Here is a 16902-nt window from a genome sequence, read left to right on the forward strand (position 1 = left end):
AAGGGATAGGGGACAGGGCAAGAGGGAATGGCCTCAAGCTCCACCAGGGGAGGTTAAGGCTTGACATAAGAAAAACAATTTTCACAGAAAGGGTCATTGGGCACTGGCAGAGACTGCCCAGGGAGGTGGCTGAGTCACCATCCCTGGAGATGTTTAAAAAAACAGGTGGATGAGGTGCTGAGAGGCATGGTTTAGTGATTGATAGGAATGGTTGGGCTCAATGATGCTGGAGGTCTTTTCCAACCTAGGGATTCTGCGAACAGTTTTTTAGCAGAGTACCACACCAGTTGTCATGCAAAATATACGGATCCTTTTCTTTCCAAAGCATATTGTGGGAGTAGGTGATCAAACTGTGATGCACCAGCCACTGCAAAACGGTAGAGATAACAGCAACAGTACACCAATACTAATATACTGCCATTTAATTCAGGCTCCAGGTTTACCTCTACAAAACCCTGGAAAATGCTCCAGCAACAGCATCCACAACTTATCACTGACACACACACTTAGGTACAAATTTGTCAAAGAACATAATCTGATGAGGGCAGTAGTTCTACCAGAAAACAATCTTTGCTGCCTAGCAGGCAGACGGTTTACCTGCGCACTACGATCTTTCTAACCATAACTAGTAATAGAAAGAACTGTTGGTAGATATGATTTCCTCCCCACCTCTACTGTCTGAAAGATTAAATTTTCAGAAGTTGGAAGAAAAAAAATAGAACCCAACATACCAGAAGCAACAACAACACTATAATTGTCCTGAAATCCATTTTCTGCTTTAGCTTTTTCTTTCTCTTCATAGTTCTTTTTCTCTTTATCCTCCTTCTGTTCGTTAATTAGCTTAGCTGTGATACTGGGTGTATCTATACAGGGAAAAAGAAGAGGAGAGAAAGGCATTTCAAGATATCAAGTTAATTCTATTACAGTTTCTAGGCTGTTAAGAAGGCTATTCTCAACTATTTTAGTGGATTAGAGTTTCATCCCAGGCAGTAATAGTCTTGTAAATATCTATCAATTAAGGCATCATGAAATTCCCCCCAAAAAATCTGTCCTCTGACAATTTAGAACACTTAACAAGTTAAAATCATTGCCTGATAAGCCAAGAAAATTCCTGTTAAAACCAAAAATGAGAGTAAACAAGATAAACAAAACAAACACCAATGAAAACAAAACACCCCTGCAATGACACTACAAAAATAACCCAACCCTTTTTTTTTTTTAGAGACACTTGCAGACTTATTATATTGTTGTATTTAGGTCTGGGTATTTAGTATTTCATACTGATTCAATTTCCTGGAAAGTATGATTCTTCCTTTGAAACTGGAAGATGTCTAAAGTACTTTACACATCCAAACCTTGTGCTGTTTATCTAAGTGAACATTAGATTCCTGCAGTTCAACTGTTTTGGTTCAAGTAGTGTAGATCACAAATATTAGCAAGCAACTATTAAATCATTGATTACTAGCGACAACAGACAATTTCACACTCTGTAAGGTGCAACACTGGCACCAAAATGGCCAAATAATTCTCTAATTGCTTCTGAGTAACAACCTTTTTCCACACTGCCTCATCAGTCTTAAGTTACAACCACAGACTCAGGACCTAATACCATTCAGCCACCTTTAACTGTATATTACCAGTGGGCGAGGTGTTGAAAGAGATACAGTTTGACCTGTCTGCATATATATTATGATTTGTGCCTGAAGACAATGGTAAAGCTTAAGTAATGATACTTTTAGTACTCAGGTAATACCTAGATTTGTTGTTTAATCTTCCTGACCAACCAAGACCAGTAATTTAAGACTAAGGTGAATAAAATACAAAACAACTGGCACTCACCCTAGACAACCCTATCTGCAGTGATACTATGCATTTTCTTCCTATGGTGAAAGGATGCGAGTAGCAGATTCAGCAATGACTTTAGACACCCTCACTCATCCTCCCCTTTTTTAAAACACTGAGTGAAATGTATGAAATGAACATGCTTATTGTGATATATTTCTGTGGGAAGTATGGCATAATTTAAGACACGAACAGTGTAGCTAAGAAAAAAGAAGGTAAGCCAAGGGACAGACTCTGACACAGGATTTTCATGACTTCCTATTGCTGCAGTGGTGCCAGTCTCCCTTTCTACCCCAAGTCCATCCCTTCTCTCCCACCGTCACCCCAAACATGCAGTTTACTCCTCATATAATCAGATCTTTGTTATGTCCTAACCATGGACTTCATGGAATGACATAAAAGTATCACAAACGTTTTAATACAATCATGGAAATCAGATGAGGGATTGAAATATAATTCTGGAAAAGTTGAAGTTCTTTTAATTCTTCCGATTTAAAATGAAAGCAAATGACAAACTTATGGTGCCCTACAAAGTCAGCATTTGATCAGCTTCAGTTACAGACAATACAGAATATCACATCATCACATTCCCCTTCCCAGTCCCTATTAGCACTGGCCATCAAGCTGACCACAATATACCACTGAGGCAGCTATTCAGTCCAGTTTATGTCACTGCTCAACAATTGACCTGGACCTCATACATAGGAACTATCCCACCCATTACAGTAATTCTGACCATAAACTGCACAAGGATCTAAAATACCTTGGTCACATTGCACACATAGCTGTGTCAAGATAGTAAATGAATACAGAATTCTATCATAAATACTTAGCAGGGAATAGCCTGCTAAGTGTCAAGCATTTTTCTAGGCCTCGCTATTGTTTAATTAAAATCCCAAAGCACATCTTGTTCTATCTAATGTTCTGCCAAATATCTTTATTGTACTTCTCTCACCTTATTAGGTAACATACTTATTGGCATATATGAATTTATTAAAAATTCTGATGCAAAGATCTTCAGTAGATATAAAAAAAGCAATAGTATCTCTGAACTCCACAAAGTTCTGCTTCAGAAATTAAAGATGACCTGCACTGATTTCTGAAACATTACACAGAAAAATATGTCTACATATAATAACATAAATACTTAGTCAGATACGTATGCACAAACTTGAGTGTATGCACATCAAAAACCAGCAAAATCATAATTGCTGTGAAGATCTTCGACTTTTCTTTGCTAGTGCTAAGACCCATATCTTAAGAGTAAAAAGGAACTGCTGGGGTTGTCCCCTCTGCCCTTGTTGTTTTTAGATGAGACATGCTTAAAACTGATTTTTTGCATAAAAAATTGTGCTCTTCTTACCTAAGGAGAATCAACTTGCACCTCGCCTAGTTTTACCTACAGCGCTTTAGTATGGACATGACACCTTTAGTATCAATTCTACTCTCTAAATTTAAAAATAGATCACTAGCCCTAATCTTTAGCATAGAATCATAGAATAGTTTGGGTTGGAAGGGACCTTAAATATCATCTAGGTCCAACCCCCCTGCCATGGGCAAGGACATGTCCCACTAGATCAGGCTGCCCAAGGTCCCATCCAACCTGGTCTTGAACACCTCCAGGGAAGGGGCATCCATAACTTCCCTGGACAACCTGTTCTAGTGCCTCACCACTCTCATGGTAAAGGAATTCTTCCTTATGTCAAGCATAAATCTGCCCCTCTCCAGTTTATACCCATTCCCCCTTGTCCTGTCACTATAAGCCTCTATGAATAGTTCCTTTCCAGCTTCCTTGTAGGCCCTTGTAACATATAGTTCTATTTCCTGAAGTAGTAAATAAACAGTTAAATTCAAGGTCAGACTTATTTTAAGCTATCTACCATTCAGGTGTCAAAATTCTTACTATGGTTTGGGGGGGCCTGGTATTTAAGTAGCATTACTGAAAGTACTGAACTTCAGAAAACCCTAACAAATTCATGCCTTAATATTATCCCCTCACTCTACATAATTTTAAAATTTATCTCTAAAAGTAAATTATTCTTTTAATCTCCATTTAGTAAGCAAACTCAAACGTTTATATGATAGGCAAATGTATAACCACAAAATGGATGGAGCCTCCATTAATGCCCTTCTCATAGCAGCATTATTTCATCCCCATCTTGAATTAAACTTTCAAGTTCCATGACATTTAGTTGACATAGTCTGGGAATATTTAAGTGACCAAATGAAAGCATTTTAAAAACTGCTATTTTCAACACCATTTGTATGGTTTTCCAAATGTGTTCTCAAATCTTCATGGGATATTAATACTAAAAAGCAAACAAAACAAAAAACAAACAAAATCAACCAAAAAAGAATGAAACAAAAATCCCATCTTCCCTACCTTAGTTCTATAGAAGGAAAAAATAGTTTATGATTAGTAAATATGCATTTTACATGGAACATGTCAGGCATATGCAAAGGCTTACAACTTAAACCACAGTTTCATATTACTAATTAAGAGTGCAAATCTGTACTACTTTAGATATACTTGGTTTGTGCAGGTGTTTTGGTTTTTTTTGAAACTGTATTTAAAAAAAAATAAAACATGAAATATTGCAAACTTGCCTGACACACGATCAAGAACCTCTGCTAGAGTTGTTGAGACAGGCAAGTGAAGAGTACGAAATTTATGTCCAGCTCCATACATCGGATGTTGAATTACATGACTAGTAGCATTAATTCTACCTTTGTACAGCTGAAAGAGAAAAACGGTCAACCTTTAACCCGGCTTTAACATTCGGAAATAAGTTAAAACACTAAGTTCTCACTGAGTCCCTGTAGCAAAATAAAGCCAACTTTTGTGTGCTGAAAATGAAAAATGACATACCCTTCGATTCTGGAGGTATGCAGTGAAAATCCATAAAATCAGGAAAAAGTAAATTTTTTAACCCAAAAGAAATTGCTTCAAAAGACTAGAATACTTTTACAGTCAGAAACAGTATGATATCATAATTGTTTTTAAAAAATCAATTATTTTACAATGCGTATATGAGACAAAAATGGAGTAGAGAAAGATGTCATTTCTCCAGTACTCTGATTTGAGGACGAAGTTTATTCTAGATTTAATATCTATTTTTTTGCTATATTTTAGCTCGAGTTCTGTTTGCGTTCTGTACCATTCTTTGCTTGCAGTGACATTTTACAGCCTTTTCTGCAATAAGAATACCCCTTATCCCCTTCCTGCTATCATTAGGAGGACTGTTTATTGATATTCACATAGAAGGCCAATTTGTTGTTGTGCAACACTATAATAAAATTAATACTTCATGAAAGCCAGAATTTAGCTTCCAATAAATACAGTTTTGGCAAGGACTTGAGAGATAATAATGGGGACCCAGTCTTTGAAAGGTTATGTTGCTGGTACACTAGAAGTATATGCTGCACATCCACATTATTTCTAAGGTTTATTAGAGGAGAAATCAACTCAGTAAGAACAGACTGCTTCCTGGTGGTTTTAGCAGAAGAAATTTAATTATCTGACAACTTTTTTTCAAGTTATTTTTTCTGCTTTTACATATCTAGTAACATTCTGTATAAGTCTGTTGTATGGAAAATAAGTTATCAGAAAACTTGATGTTACCTTTAAATTACCAATGGCCACAATAATTAATCTCAGTCAAGTTAAAACAAGCATTCAAATAACTGCTACAACTGAATTTGTTCCTCCTTTTCCATTTCATACTCTTTTATCCCGTTTCCCTGTCATATATTTCATGTAGTACTTTATTTCTGAGATGCAGTAAGAACAGCAGAAACCAAAGCAGAAAATATTTTTTCCTTGTATGGGAGTATCAGATCTTTTAATATCTTCTGTTCTTCCTGTATTTCTTTATTTGTAGCCTTCAATGAGAGCACAGCACTTCAGTCATTAATTATAATTAACATATAATGGTGAATCATGTGGATGTACAAAGTACACATCTGCTTTATAAATTGATTCAAGTATTGTCACTCAAGAATTTATTTGTGGTGTTTTGGGTAATGCTGTAGGATCTCTGCCAATTTTGAAGCATCAAAACTATGTCTGTTTCTTAATGAAACTGACAATGAAGAACTGCTAGAAGGACTTGAAGTAGTATCTGTATTTGTTGCTAATGCATCAGAAGCCTATTAAAAAGTCTTCCATGAGATGAATTTCAGTTGCCAATTTTTTCCGAAGCAGTATATTTTTAACAAGATGGCTTTGCCTTACAGCAGTGCCTTAAATTCACTTTTAAAATGCTGTTACAATTCACAAACAGACTCCATTCCAAAGTTCTGCAACACGTACAGCAGGAAAAGCTTCTGTCTGATATTTCAAAGTTGAATACACTCAGATTTCTTTAAGGCTAAATTTATTCCACATTGACCACACGAATATCAAAATTTCTTACTGGACACGGGGACTGAAGAAATAAAGTCACTTTCTCATCCTCTAGCATCAGCTGCAAAAAAAGCCTCCTAATAAATCCTGAAATATTTCCAGAGGTTGGGAGGTTCCCACGCTGAGGAGAAGACTGGAACAATTCACAGAGAACCTGGGAATGCAAAATGACATCAGATTTTAAATATTTCTATATTTAGGTCTCTAAAATATAACTCTACAGAGCCATAATAGGCAGTGACTAAGATCTATCCTCCCAGTTGTCGTTCAAATCAGATCAGAAATGAGCACCACTGAAGAAAATACCAGCAGTGTATAAGTTTTTATATATAAAAAAGTTCAAAACACTGACTACATCATCAAAATAATTGTAAACATATAGACAACTCAAAAAGATAAAAACTGAAGATGAAGTGCTTAGAAAAACAGCTTTCAAATTCCTAAAGCAAAGATTTCCCACCACATAATGCACTATTACTACCAGACGTTAAAAGAGAATGGTGCTGAATTTTCTTAAGTGAAGTCTACTTGCTCCGAGGGAATTGCCATTCTTAATGCTGAAAAACCTTTTTTTAATTATACTTCTTTTCAACTAGGTCTGCAAGGTTAATAAATGTGAGGAAAATAGCTGCATTTGCACTAGAATGCCAAATGCAAAGCCATATTCTGCAATAGCCCACATCTCCCTGGACAGAGATAGCACAAGGTATATGGTTGTGCAAGCAAATTCAGCAGCAAATCTCCTTAACTTACTAGAACATAAGACGCGTATGAAGCTTGATTTTCAAATTCCATTTCAGAAGAGTTTAGACCTATCAAGTTGAATATAGTATTTTGGTCTAAAGTTTATTCCTCTAAACCAAGAGGAATACAAATCTATAGGTAGAACTGGATGGACACACCAAAACATTTTTATATTTTTCAATGATAGACCAACAAATTAACAATTTTAATACAAAATTCATCCAGTCAATGACAGCTTACAAAAAAAGTTATTTTAAATAAAGTTAAAAAAGTAAAATGTTTTGAGAATTGGCTGTAGTTATTAAAAAATAAATTAAAACTCACTCACCTGTGCCATAAGCCTCTGGTTATTTGGATGGCAAGAGATGCACTGTAAGAAGAAAGCAACTGTTGCATTTTCAATTGCTGTCCGCTGCTGAGTGGTCAACCCTGTTGCTACAGTTGAAGAAAGCAAGCTAGATCTTGCACTGGTCTGTTGTGTCGTCACATTGTGTCCTCCAGAAGTAGCACCAGAATGGCACAACAGAAATAAAAGTGCAGTCCACAAGGGATTGACTTCAGAGCCACCCAACCAGTCTTTCATCATGTGGCTGTTGCCAACTTCTGTCAAAAACCTGAGAACAGGAGCAACCAGGTCTGCCGTTATAGGCATTTTATTAAAGTGCTGTGGAACATGATGCCTCCTGAGCCTGTCCTGGGTGATATCAATTGATTGTGCAGTGCAGTCAGAGCCAGAAGTGTGGTTAAAGCAAAAACTAGCAAGACTTCTTACAAGCAGTGAAGGCAAACCTGAGTCCAGTAACTGCTTGATAGCTTCAGGAGACTGAGATGAGGCAGCAAGAGTAGCCAGGTGAGACTCCGTTAGTGCAAGAGGAGCTTGTGCGTTTTTAGAATCATCTGTTAAAGAAGAACTAAGGTCCTGCTTTTTGCTGTCATCAGTCATGGACAGTCTGTGTTGACATTGCATTGGAGGAGGAGTAATACCCATCCACCCCATAAGTAAGGAAAAATAATTAGGGTGGATGTGGCACATTGAGCAAAGCAAACTATCAACAGCTTTCTTCAAAACCATGTTGCAGGGAAGAGACATGGACCAGTTAAACAATGACCTGTAGAAGACAGAAAATCATGTCAACACATAGTTTGCCACTCACAGTCCCTTTTCTTCACTGGTTCATAAACCATCTTCCTACATTTATGTTTAACTACTGTAGAACCTGTTGTTAAACACACTGTGCTGAGCTTGAAAGCATCATTTAGATCACAGTATCAGGAGGACATTGACTACCCAAAAGCCATTCCCATACACTTAAACCCTGTACCTAAATTTCTTTCATCATATTGTATTTAAAACAGAAATAAGCTGACTTTTGTGGCATACTGCACATGAAAGACGGCTTCAGCCTTCTGACAGCTATCATGTAGTTTAAGCATTTTTGAGCCAACTGCTTCATGCTTTCAACTCTCCAAGCTGCAGCTACTAAGATCACACACGCTCCTTTATATAAAGTTCTTAGTCCTTTGTAAGAACTGAAAGTATTTTAACATGTTTCCAAATGTTTTTAAAAAAGCGTTTTAATAGAAGTCTACCTAAAGATGTTGCAAAAAATGAAAGCTGCAACAATCTTTTTGGTTGAGTGTTACTCTTGCTATCCTTACTCAACCTGAACACAGGACACAAGTTAACAACAGAATTATTCCACAGAGATACTAAAATCCCACCTACTTTTCAACTCTTCCATCACAATACTACGTGCCTGAATGCTAACTGAAGGCACTGAATACAAAACCTAATTTAGCTCCTATTATTCATCTTAAATTTCAGAACGGGTATTTGTAAAATAGTGAAATCATAATTTCTTCATACAGACTTCTTCAGAGTAGGTGAAGTATATTAAAAAATACCAGAGTTCCAAACTGCATTCACAGTACCATGACACCGTACATAAGCTACATTACCTTAACCTTTACATACACAGGTGAATGCACATTTTGTGGCACTTCGATGTAAGGTTTTTATATAAGTTTATATGTATGATTATAGATCACATCCCCATTTAAAGACAAGGATTGTTTTTCCCTCTTCCGGACGGAAATGTTATTCTACGTTTAGTCTATCCTACAGTTTTAAGAGTCCCTTAGAACATGGGTCTAAACAAAGTTTGTTTTACCATCAGTATAATGAATGGCTGATAAAAACTCTCTCCTAGACAAACCATTAAAAAGTCATCCCTGTCACCCATAACTTTGGGAAGATAGTCACAATCTCCCAAAGTCCATTTAAAGCACTTTAAAGGTACACTTAAACTATTTGCTAACTACATATTCACAGAATCCTTCCATGAAAAGTTTCTGGGTAAGCTTATGCACTATGAAAAATAAGATTTTTTTTTCCAGCTACATATTAAAAAATACCAAAGGAATAGATTAGTATCCACTAGCCAAAATATTGAAATGGAAAAGGGAAAGATGGGAAAATACATACAAGATAAATGTGAAAATATCGCATGAAGGAGAAATTAGGAGTTAAAGCTAGAATCAGTGAAAGTATTTCAAAACTTAAAATATCAAAGAAAATTAGGAATACAGATGAGAAGTGTTTTTTAGAAGAATTATTTGCCCTTCTAAATCTGTCAGCAAAACGTCTATAGTTATTAAAAAATATTTCATAATTAGGTGCTGGCTGATACAAAGTTTTATTTGTCAGGATGTAGAGAACCAGAGCTATGTTGGAACATGTATACTTACACTAGGTACCATAGTTTTAGCAGTATTCCTTCATTTTGTCCTGTGATGGAAACAACAGACTCTCCTCCAAATGACAGGAGTTCAAATGTGAGACCCATTTTTATAATAGTATAAATCTAAATGGGCAATCCATTTTAGGAAGTCTACTTTTATTAAGAGTAATCCCTTTTCAAATGTTAGAATTATTAAAATCCATCCTGAAAAAGCAGTTCTGTTAAAATGTATTCCTGAAAGGTCTAATTGACCTGCAATTTTATATCCTTAAGTTGATTCTTGAAATGAACAAGCTCACTTTGAATTAGCAAATATTTATACGATTTTGTCACTGAAGTGTTTCTGGAAAAGGTCTAGCTTGCACTTCTGTATCTAAAGATCACCATATTGTACCTACAGAGTTCACTGTGCTTGTTCCAATAACCATAACTTGTATGTTTCCCAGTGTTTGAACATTTGACTGTGCCTAAAGATCATAGTAGGTAGCAGAAAAACATGAATGTTTCCTAAAAGCAACAAAAAAATTATGTGCTATCAAAGCTCTTTTCTTTAACTGGGATTTAACTCAATGGTACAAATGGAAAATGCTTTACGAGATGCAGGAAATTAACAGCTGTATTTCTACAATACACATGAAACAAATCAAATGCGGTTTCTCTTTTTTGTTTAAACAGAAAAGATGGTTAAGCATCATAAAATAGGGGCACTAGCTTATATATTTTCAATATCCAGCGAATTCATAATTCAAGATTTTATGTTTTGTTTCTTTCAAATCAGGTTACGGCTGGAACAAATATAGTGACTCCAAAAAGCCCAGTATCTCTCTCAGCAGCTCTTAGTTATTAGTTTAAGGTACTGAATACCACGAGTAACAGAATAATGCTTATATAACAGGATACTAACGAAGATTATGATTTAGAAGTACTGTGAAAAATACTGCAAACATTCTATTTCAATAAGAACAACAGAGTTATCCATAAAGAAAAAAACACAAAGAAAACCATGCAATAGCTTACCTTTCACATATGTGCAAGTATATACACAGGGACTTGCTGGTCTGTTTCGGATTTTTGTTTTTAAACACAATTATACCAGGAATATGTGAAGTGCAGTTGTGTGACTTACAAAACTACCTGTTTAGATTATCTTTGAGTATCTGCTCTATTAATTAGCTTCAGGGATGACAATTTCCGCTTCTACTGCAAGACCACACATCATGGCATATAATTTCAGTGAACAAAATAATTTAGTTACAAAAAGTATGAGATGCAAAACTTAGCTTTACTTACTCAAAAAGCTCTCTGTCCAGTAATGCTGGTAAATCATATTCAACGAGCAATTCATAGCTATGCCACAAAATTGCTGCTACACAATGCAAATGGGAAGGAGATGGCATCAAAAGACCATACTCCCTCGTCGAGCTATTTGGACAAATGTAGCTGACCCGGCCACTTTTTTTCATAGCTGCAACTCTTGCGGAATCACTGACCCATTTCAGCAATGCTTGAATTCTGGAAGGGAAGATGATGTAGTACATTATAAAGGGTCAAAGAAATATGCAAATTCATACTAACTTGATGTCTTTTAGTAATCTGAATTACACATCTATCTCTTCTCTAGAAGCTAAGTTCAAGAGTGAGCTCAAAGTCTGTTTTCTCAAGACTTAATCACTAATGCGAAACATCAATTAAAACCACTTATCTTGCAAAGCAAAATGTGAGCTTTCTGTGGAGAACGAAAACATGGCAAGTATCTGAGTTCTGAGTATTTGAGAGAAAAATTAATTGAACACTAAAAGGTTTATCATATTTCAAAGAGCGAAAAAAGAGGGACAGCATTCTCTGCAAAGGATACGAGGAGCTAGGAAGAAAAGCTGGAAAGCTTCTTTAGATTTCTGCACTTTCAAGCCACCTAATAACAAAGAGATTTTTAAAAGTCTCTTTTTGTGCAGTAACATCGCCACTATTTAGTAGATTCTTTTTGCATACACTTTCACACAATAATCCAAATAACATTACCTATCTTTTGTTCCAGGGTCTTGAGTTGTTCCAAGCTGATAAAGAATGTCTATTGTGGAGTCAGAAGAGAGACCATTTAATCTTCCAAACAGTAAAGGGCTATTCAGATCTTGCCGCATTAAAAAAAAAAGGGAGGGGGAGGGGAAATAATAGAAGTACTTACATACGTATTTTTTTAAAAGTACTAATGAAATTATTATAGAATTGCAATATAACATTGTACTGAGTTTTGCCATTAACATAAGGATGCAATTCTTATACACAGCACTATCTCAAGACTACTTCATATGTTCAGTGCAATGCTCAGTCTTATTATAAAAGGAAAAATCACTGCAACATTCATCAAATACAGGACTTAAAGGTTTAACTAGTAGGATTTTCTTGAACATATTCTAAAAAGGCATAACTAGTTCCAACAGAGCCATCAAACCTCATGCTTCACAGAGGTGAACATTTATTTCAAAATGGAAGCTTATTTAGCTCCCATTTCTATCAATGGGGACTAAGGCTTAGGATTTTCTCAGATTATTTCCCATTCCTCGTACTCTCACTGGGTCAATCTCCTGACTTGTAGGAAACTAATCTCTTATCTAACAGCATTCCAGCAAATGACGGTAGGCTACACTGAAACATTAACTCATGACAATACAATCACAGAAACCATTTTGTAAAGAGTATTTTCTGTTAATATCAGCAACTTCAAACCAGGAAATATATGAATTCAGTTCCTTTCATTTAAAAGCCACAAAACAGCAAAGTAAAGTGGTATGGATTCATAATTACAAACCCCTCAGTACATTAACAGAAGACCTACTGTGAAATTTTGCTGTGGGATATAGATTAGTTGCTCAAGTGTCTTGATTACGTACCTCCACCTGTATTTGCAATACTCAGTGCCATTCAGAATTCATAGAGTCCTACAAACTGTTACTGCCCAAATATTGCCTCATTTGTTTTCCTTAAGACTACTTATGGATGCTCTTTATTTTGAAACATCTAGATGTAGCATTTACAGAAAAATATGCTTAGAATATACTACACGCCCTGCTCTGATGTCTTCAAAACATTCATCTAATCATTTCTTCTACACCAAAATCAAAAGTACCCTGGTTGCACCACTTTATTGTTGTAGAACTAGTCACATATGAAGACTGTAATACCTTAAAGCATAACAAAGCATTATGACAAGTTCTGGCAACTGAAATTCAGAATCAGAAATTAACATGGATATATACTATATTTGTACATTCGTACAAGCAGTGTTTTTAATCAACAATTGAAAAGAATAACGTTGTACTTACCTGCAGGATCACTCCCTGATGCTGAGCAGTTTCTTAGAAGAATGTCAATCAATTTTAGGCCTATTCTGGTGGACTGAAGCCCAATTTTTACAAGCACAGCCTCAATGTTTGGAGAATGCATACCACAGTAAGGTGACATTAGTAAAGCAGCACATGTCTGCAACAAATTAGCAGTGGGTGCTGCAGCACTAGCCATCATTCCCTCTAAATCACTTATGTGAGTGAGGCAGTGGTGTAACAGTCGTAACCATCCAATACTGAAAAGGAAAACATGAAAAAGAGCTAATGTATCACTTAGGTTTTTTATTTTTCATGTATAGCATAATCTGTATTAGATTCTAGCACAAGCACTGCAGAAACTGCTATGAAATAATCAGACATTATCTGAGAAAAGCAAATCGAAATGAATGAATTTAAGACCACAATGAAATTTACATTAGTAATGCTGTCATAATTACTGTTTTTTTGCTGTAAGAAAAGCAGGGTTAGTTGGCAGGAAGAGCTAAAAGCCTGCAAGTCTTATTGCTGAAGTTTCTCAAGATTTCCTGATTCACATGCACGTTTCTTCCAATGGGGCCAACCTACCGGGGGGAAGGTGGAGGGGAACGTGTTTATATAGAGGGAAGGCAGAGTGGAGGTTGTGTTGTTTTGGGTGGTGGTGGGTATTTACATTAAAAGGAGTTGGCCAAAACATAAATGTGAAATATAGCACAGGACATTGCCCCACTTAGACACCACTGGATTTATTCATATTTAAGGCAAAGGTTCGGCAATAGTGGCCAGCATTAAAATTATACACCTGTACAGCTTTGCTGGCTTTACAGACTTTTAGCATCATACACATCTAAAATAGATTAGTGAACCTTAGTGAATCTCATTTGAAAAGCATACAAAAAAAGCAGACATCAAAAATGTGTTAGCTTCTGCATTTCTCCTATGTCTCCCTTGTTCTTTAACAATATTGTTCAGTACAGCATTTAATAATAAATCTTGAAAAGTACATTTAAAGTTGGAAAACTTTAACACTTCTTTGTTTTTAAATCCTTAAGGGTTTACTTATTTTTTGTTTAAAAAGGGAGTACAAAACGCAAGATGCCACCTAGCCAAATAAAAGCTTTTGACAAGAAATCTTGCTGATATGCCAGAATCACAACATTCAGTTCCTATTTTGCAAATGTTGGCAAACAGCAATATTAAATATGACTCCCATAAAATGTCCTGTTGTCCTATTTCTATTCCTGCTCCAATAGTTACATAACTGCATTGACTTTGGTAGGGCTAAAAAACCATGTTGCTATTTCAGTTTTCTTGACAACTGCCTACTCATTAAACAGAACTCGGAATGCTTTCCTATCCTTTGAAATCTGCCACCATGGCAGAGATGAAACACATTGTTTACAGTTGCAGATTAAACACGCTACCAAAAAAAGTGAAATGCTCATGTCTGCCTTCTGTTAAAAGAGGGGAAAAAAAGCAAATTTTCTAAGATATTTGAAATAGATTCTGCAAATGTTAACATTACACCACAAAAACTCAGGAATACAGTTTGCTACTGAAAAATCTGACTCAGATCAGAAAACATCATTAAAAAACACAAGAGCATGAACTAGCACGAACACACCTCTGGCCACTGATCGGTGCAGCTTACCTTGTTTTAGAGACCTGATCCTCAGAGGGAAGGAATGGATTATTGACAGTTGCAGACGAGGTGTTTCCAAAGGCTGTGAGGCCTAACAGTTTGATTTGAGAGAGGCCCAGTGTACTGGCATCCCGAGGACGATGGAGACGGAGGCAGACAGCTGAGGCAACTTCCGCTTTTACCAGCTGGATTTTTATATATGTGAGACCGCTTGTGATAACAGGAGTTGACAAAGGTAACATATTGACACCATCTGCGCTTATTTCAACAGATACCGATGAAGGGCAAGCTACAGAGTAAGAGAAGAAGGTTTAATACTATTTAAAAATCTGTACTGGTTTGAATTTTAAGTCTTAAACACATATCTCTGTCAAACACGTGTTAAATAGGCAGAAGATGAATGAAATTATCTTAGGCAAACACTGCTACAGAACTACAACTGAAGAGTATTTGACCTGTGTGAGGGTATATGCTAAAATGCGTAAGCATTTTGATACACAGTATATACAGTTTATTTCAGAGACTTAAGATGAGGAAAACTCCTGGTAGTGTAAATGCCATGTTTTCCTAGCAGGACTATAACAATAAGAGCTGAAAAACCTTGTGCTTTACTCCAACCACCACACAAACCCATTTTGCCGAAGATTCCTGACCATATCACATTCTCACTAGGAAAAGTTTTGAGAAGTTTGACAAGTTTTTGGGAATATTTGAAGTTAATGCCACAAAACATGTACTGAGCTAGAAGAAATCAGGCAGAGGCAGGGCCTTCCATTCTGAAGGAAAGTAGAATCGGCAAGCTTTTCAAATCATTTTACAGGTGGTTTTCAATCAACCTGCAGTTTTAGTTCCCCTTATTTTACTCTCTCTATAGTTTCCAAATCCTATTCCTATGTAGTTCCCAAATCCTATTCACATTTTCGAAGCAGCATCGTCAGTGAATCTACTCACTTGCCAGAGATGCCAGGTGAGGCTGGATGTGGATCTCCTTGAGCAGAACAGCTGCAGGAAGGTGAATCGTGAGGTCACACCAAGCTTCCTCAGGTAAAAATATGTATGACCACGCGGCAGACCGAGCTCGTCTGTGGGGAGGAGTAGCTTGCAACAGCACTTCAGCAGGCTGGGCAGTGGGACTGCTTGAGGTGATGGAACCTTCAAAACCAGCACCATTAACATTGGTTATTAACGTTCATTAATAAAACCCAGATTAATTTAAAACCTTAACTGTGGAAAACATTTTTTTCCTGTCTCACCTGTTTTGGTTTATTGATAATGTCTCACATATAATAAGAAGAACCGCTGAGATATTTTTCTTCTACTTTTACACCATTTCACAATAGGCAGTTTAGATATCCGCATGCATACACATGTGCTTGAAAATTTGCTAAACTTTCTATCAATAATTCATTACAAAACAAAACCAACCAAAAACATGCAGGTTGAATATTATGCTTAGAACTTGAATTCAATTCATTCACAGTTAACATAATGAAGGCTTTAAGCGTTTAAATATTACAATGATAACATAAGTGACTTGATAACCCAAATCTGCAAAGCTTTCTCTTTAAAAACGTTTCTTTCACATAAAAACCTTTTTCTAAAAAAGACATCCAAATCAGAAAAACCTGACCACAGCAGATACTTATTTTTCAAATCTCAGCATGAGTACAGCACAAGAAGGCAAGATTTGTGGCGTTCAAACTACAAGTACTTGAGGTGTTTACTTTCAAGTAGCTCTAGTCTGACCACATGGCTGAATGCCTAGTATCAGCTGGAGGTGAATTCCTGGACACACTTTCATAGACTTTCATTCCAAAAGAATCGAGTTTGTCTCTCAGATTAAGAGAATCAGAGCGCCGTAAGTGAGGACAACCAGAAGGTTAATTTCAAAAGCATACTTCTGTCTGAAAGTAAAATATTAGGATAGATGCACTTGTAGCACAAAACTTCAAGAAGTGCAGCACTCTGCAAGTTGGGAAATAAGGCATCCAAGAACCCACCACCATATATGCCCGGGATTTTTACCAGGCTTCTGCTGCAATGTTTGACCTAGCTTGGCTCTATGTTGTCCACTGTTCGCAACGCTTCTGTAACAGCTCTATTTAATCTGATGTGCCTTAAGTGAAATCAGTGTCTCCTAGCATGTCTACAGAAGAACTACTGCCCTGACCTAGGGGAGAAGGAAGGGGCCCACTTTGACCCATGACTACA

At 36.5% G+C, this 16902-nt stretch overlaps 1 protein-coding gene across 7 annotated transcripts in view; it reads right to left on the reverse strand.

Moving 5' to 3' along the window:
- Positions 1-16902, reverse strand: part of BIRC6 (baculoviral IAP repeat containing 6) — a 180203-nt gene that overhangs the window by 69290 nt on the left and 94011 nt on the right. For 6 of the 7 annotated variants that reach the window (XM_069852465.1, XM_069852462.1, XM_069852459.1 and 3 more), the window contains exons 50-58: positions 15643-15843; positions 14701-14980; positions 13053-13309; positions 11752-11860; positions 11023-11244; positions 7320-8100; positions 6258-6401; positions 4450-4579; positions 732-863 (exon numbers count right to left, since the gene is read on the reverse strand). In XM_069852465.1, the coding sequence (XP_069708566.1) occupies positions 732-863; positions 4450-4579; positions 6258-6401; positions 7320-8100; positions 11023-11244; positions 11752-11860; positions 13053-13309; positions 14701-14980; positions 15643-15843 (2256 nt within the window). The remainder of the gene's footprint in view (positions 1-731; positions 864-4449; positions 4580-6257; positions 6402-7319; positions 8101-11022; positions 11245-11751; positions 11861-13052; positions 13310-14700; positions 14981-15642; positions 15844-16902) is intronic. The other variant, XM_069852463.1, reaches the window with a different exon arrangement.

The sequence above is a fragment of the Phaenicophaeus curvirostris genome, chromosome 2, assembly GCF_032191515.1.
Source record: "Phaenicophaeus curvirostris isolate KB17595 chromosome 2, BPBGC_Pcur_1.0, whole genome shotgun sequence".
NCBI lineage: Eukaryota > Metazoa > Chordata > Aves > Cuculiformes > Cuculidae > Phaenicophaeus > Phaenicophaeus curvirostris.